Source organism: Sesamum indicum, linkage group LG15 (assembly GCF_000512975.1).
Source record: "Sesamum indicum cultivar Zhongzhi No. 13 linkage group LG15, S_indicum_v1.0, whole genome shotgun sequence".
NCBI lineage: Eukaryota > Viridiplantae > Streptophyta > Magnoliopsida > Lamiales > Pedaliaceae > Sesamum > Sesamum indicum.
The window spans coordinates 6,414,396-6,419,694 of NC_026159.1; the positions used below are offsets into that span (position 1 = coordinate 6,414,396).

At 37.0% G+C, this 5,299-nt stretch overlaps 1 protein-coding gene across 1 annotated transcript; it reads left to right on the forward strand.

Annotated features, from left to right (window-relative positions):
- LOC105178066 (pentatricopeptide repeat-containing protein At2g13600) lies at positions 2,170-4,697 on the forward strand. Its single transcript, XM_011101419.2, has one exon. The coding sequence runs from the start codon at positions 2,383-2,385 to the stop codon at positions 4,492-4,494; it is 2,112 nt and encodes a 703-aa protein (XP_011099721.1). The 5' UTR covers positions 2,170-2,382; the 3' UTR covers positions 4,495-4,697.

The following is a 5,299-nucleotide window of genomic DNA, read 5'->3' on the forward strand; positions in this document are numbered from 1 at the left end:
GTCACTTATATTTCATTGACCTAAAAGTACATTGGAAGTTTAAAAGATTTTTGTAATATATTGGAGTATGTTTGTAAATTTGACTAATTGGGTGGATGACTGAGAAGTTGCGTTAGATTTTTTTAATGATGACGTTAATGCGACAACTGAACTGAGATAATTAAAACAATAATTTTGAACGATATAATTTAATGTGCAGATAATTGAACTCAAATTATAAGTATTTACTATTGTATTTATGGATTTCAAGGATCATATCTTGAAGTTACAAGTAATGTTTTTTTTTTTCAAATTTTTGGTGGGTTGATTCTAGTTTTTGTGTTATACTTAGTTAATGGGGAGGTGGTATTGCAGTAGGTGACATGGTTGGGAATTTGAATTGGTGAATGGCTAAGGGGATCGGGAAATTTTCAATAAAGTTTGAAAAAACTTATTGTGTGATTTGAGATAAATGAAAAATATTGTAGTCGATAAAATCTTCACCTACTGGTCAATATTATTGAAGTCCCAAAACTCTATACATCCAAGGCATTGAGTTCAAGTGCACGAGTAATTCAATAGTAATTTTTTTTATATAGATCTATATATGTGTAATTTGTTATTTATTGATAGTTTTGTTGAACAATTTATTGTCATACCTCCTCAAATATTTTTTGAGCCCAAAGATAAAAGAGGTGGGCCAGCCGAATAGCCCAGCAGGCCACGACTTATTAGGCCCAAAGCAAGGTCCATAAAACCGTTTCTTTATCCTAACATGGCAAGTGCAAGAAGTAAGCCCAATAAAGTAAATCAAATAATCATGCAACAGGCGGCCATGTCATTCAGGTGACTGACACATTAAGACACGTCATAATAAAATATCTTGGGATAACTCCAAGAGGCCCAACTGAAATTGACTCTTTAGTCAGCAAGTAACTGCATCCCTATATACTCAGGCAGATTGGACAATGTTTGGTCAAACTGTCATATCTTCGTCTAAATAAGTTCAAATCCTATGATTCATTTTTGTTACAAAGCTAACATGTGCAGCTATCTAACGACACCGAATTTGCCACAACTAACCCTCGAAGCTTGCTCTATGGACACTTATAAATTGAGAAATGGTTGAGTCATTTTCGTACTACAAGCTATTACACTCAAATTCTCATTCTTTTTCATTTTCACTTTTGGCATTCCATACGAACTCCTTCACTTTCACACTATTTTTAACTATTATTGTCACTTTGATTATAGTTTTTCATTTATTTCTTCAATAAGAACGTTACTAACCTAAGTATCGGAGTACTAACATTTGTTTTGTAGGGTTAGTTCTACGATAATTTTAGGATTTTTGTGAAAATCTTTTGACCGTTGTGGTGCTGCTGAAATTCTGTGTGCATCATTGGCGCTGTTTGTGGGTAACATTTGAGCTTTGATGTGAGAAATGACAAATTCTGATAACGGAGGTAACAATGGATCTTTTGAGGGGAACACGCCATCCCTACTGCAGCAAATTTTGCCAAATAATAATAATAATAATTTTGCCAATAGCTTGTTTTCAACTTTTTACGACCTACTACCAAACAGGTACATAAACTCATAGGAGCCCAGCCGACAAAGAAAGACAATTCTCACAATTGAAGAAAGGACAACGAAGGGCCTTCCTCCTGTAAGAGTGGGGGAGAACGTCGAGGACAGTTTAATCCCCTAGATCCCAAGAACAAGCATTACACCCCGCTCATAACCTGCTTGACATGAATGCTCATTGTTGATAAACTGAGATAATAAGGCGTTTAAGAAACCCTTATGCGTTGATTAACATCTTTCTAAGTGCATGTGGAGGATTTTTATGTGTTTATTTAACGACATTTACAATTGTTAAAAAAAATAGGTTATTTTTAAGAGTAGGAATGAAGAAATTAAGGTTCGAAGAATGTGTGGAATTTTGGGACTTTGGGATTCTGATTGGCCATCAAGAATTTCAACTGCCGACTAATTTAGGACTAAATATGTCACCTTTAAAAAATTAAAGAATTGAGTTTGTCTTTCACATTTAACTAAAGGATTAAATTTATTCACTTAGTAATTACAATAATTAAATCTTTTTAAATTAAAAAAAAATAAAAGTGAAACAAGAGTTAAAGGACTAAAAATGAAATTTTAGCGAAAAATTTTGTTGTGTATGCTTCTCTATCATTAGGACTGAAAATGTAATTTTACCGGTGAAAACGTTAGGAAATAGCAGTTTCTTATGCACTTGGGAAGAACAACATAATAATGTATATGCAGCTTGAAGAACTTAGGTTCTTAACTAACCTTTCTACATGGTGATGAACCCTGACACTGAAAGCTTCAAATGCATAACAATATACCCATATCAGTCTGTAATTTTCGAGTAATGGAATGGCTAGGAATGCATTACTCTGTAGCAGTAAACTCTTACTGGCCCACTCATCTTCACCTTTTGCAAAGATCTTGGAGACCTGCTCCAAATCCAAGCCATCACCCGACGTGCGCGCCATCCATGCTTGCATTCTCAAGTCCGAGTTCATTTATGAAGTCTTCATCAACAACAGGCTCATTGATGTGTATGGGAAATGTGGTTACTTTAACTACGCTCGCGAGGTGTTTGATAGAACGCCCACCAGAAACGCGTTTACTTATAACTCAATTATTGGTGCATTAATAGTATCAGGTTCGATTGATGAAGCGGAGAGGATTTTTACTTCAATGCATGAACCCGATCAGTGTTCTTGGAATTTGATGGTTTCGGGTTTTGCTCAGCATGAGACGTTTGATAGGTCATTGGAGTATTTAGTGAAAATGCATGAGGAAGATTTTGTGTTGAATGAGTATAGTTATGGGAGTGCACTTAGCGCTTGTGCTGGGTTGAGAGACTTGGTAATGGGAACCCAAATTCATGCTTCACTGGCTAAGTCAAGGTTCTCATCGGATGTTTATATGGGGTCTGCACTTATCGATATGTATGCAAAATGTGGGGATGTGGATTGTGCTCAAAGGGCTTTTGATGGGATGACTGTGCGGAATACTGTGTCTTGGAATAGTATGATTACTTGTTATGAACAAAACGGACCAGCAAGTGAAGCACTTCAGGTTTTTGTTAAGATGATAGAATGTGGAGTTAAGCCAGATGAGATGACCCTAGCTAGTGTGGTTAGTGCCTGTGCAAGCTTGTGTGCAGTTAAAGAAGGCCGGGCAATTCATGCCCGAGTATTGAAATTTGATAAATTTTGCAATGATCTTATAATATCTAATGCATTAGTTGATATGTATGCAAAGTGTAGTATGATAAATGAAGCAAGGTGGATTTTTGATAGGATGCCTATACGAAATGTGGTGTCCGAGACATCTATGGTAAGTGGTTATGCCAAAGTTGCTAGTGTGGAAACTGCTAGAACAATGTTTTCCAAGATGGTGGAGAGGAATGTTGTATCTTGGAATGCACTTATTTCTGGATACACACAGAATGGGGACAACGAAGAGGCATTAGGACTCTTTCTTCTCTTGAAAAGAGAATCCGTGTGGCCTACTCACTATACATTTGGAAACCTTCTCAATGCTTGTGCAAATCTTGCTGACTTGAAGCTCGGTAGGCAGGCTCATACACATGTCCTAAAGCAGGGATTTCGATTCCAGCATGGACCAGAGCCTGATGTTTTTGTTGGTAACGCTCTTATAGATATGTATATGAAATGCGGATCAGTTGAAGATGGGAGCAGGGTGTTCAGAAACATGATTGAAAGAGATGGTGTTTCATTTAATGCCATGATAGTAGGCTATGCACAAAATGGGCAAGGGACAGAAGCTCTCCAGCTGTTCAAGGAAATGTTGGACTTTGGAGAGAAACCAGATCATGTCACTATGATTGGAGTTCTTTGTGCTTGTAGTCACGCAGGAATGGTTGAGGAAGGACGTCAGTATTTTGATTCTATGAGCAAACGGTATGGTCTGAAACCTCAAAAGGATCACTATACATGTATGGTTGATTTGCTAGGTCGAGCTGGTCAACTTATTGAAGCGAAAAATTTGATATTATCAATGCCAATTCCTCCAGATAGTGTTGTATGGGGATCTTTACTTGCAGCTTGTAAGGTTCACCGTGACATTGACATGGGGAATTTTGTTGCTGAAAAACTCATAGAGATTGATCCTGAAAATTCTGGCCCTTATGTTCTTCTCTCAAACATGTATGCTGAGCTTGGAAGATGGAGAGATGTAACAAGAGTTCGGAAACTTATGAAACAGCGCGGTGTTGTGAAACAGCCTGGTTGTAGTTGGATTGAAGTAGGCAGCCAAATGCATATCTTCATGGTCAAAGATACAAAGCATTCTAAGAAGAGGGAAATATATTTACTATTGAAAACACTCACTAAAATGATGAAGCTTTCAGGATATATTCCAAATATTGGTGATTTTGATGCTGACGAGGAACAGAACAAGCCTGAATTTACCTTGTCTAAAGAACTGGAAGCACCTCTAGCTGCTTCCATTTGATAATAGCTAAGGTGTTGTGCTAAATATCCATTTTCTGACACTTCCTTGTCGTGCATTTCTTTAAGGCCCACAGCACAGGAACAAGAAGAATTTACTTAGAAGGTATACTTTTTTATACCCAAGATTTTGTGTCAAATTTCATGTGTACCTTGTATTGACATTACCTTGGCACTTGCATGGTTGTCTAGGACTTTCACCAGTCAGTAGAAAGTGTCCTATTATAACTTCATATCCTGTTTCTAGTCATTATGTGACACCCAGATTGAAGGAAATACTTGAACTGATTTTTAACGACCGGACTGAATTCCCACTTGACTTCCACTTAGTTGCTCAGTTCTTCTTTGCTTGTAGTCCATAGTCTTGCAGTATTCGGATTGTTTACTTTACTGTAGCGATGCTGCTACTAGCAAAATGTTTCAAGTTTTTTACAGATTGCCGTATCCATAAATATTTCTTTGCCCTTCCAGTAGATGAAAAGACATGTAAGATGATCTTTTATAGCATTAACAATTATGGGCTTCAACATCCTCTGATCCTTGACAACTGATCTGCTTACTTATTGTAATGATTTACTTTATTTCTTCACTTGTTTAGATTATCCTCTAGATTCATGTTAGAAAAACAGCCATATATTAAAAGAAGATGAATCAAATGACCACAAGTAGACAAAAGAATAAAGTGGTTACAGGAAAAAACAAGCAACAATCAAGCCAACAGATGAAATGGTTGTGGAACTTGGAGGAGGGCCACTCAGTTCTTGAGTCGAACCTTGACAAAAAACAAAAATATGGCTGGAATGCAAGAA

What these genes read in the sequence shown, in the direction of transcription:
- LOC105178066 (XM_011101419.2), top strand. Translation starts at nt 2,383, where the DNA reads ATGGCTAGGAATGCATTACTCTGTAGCAGTAAACTCTTACTGGCCCAC.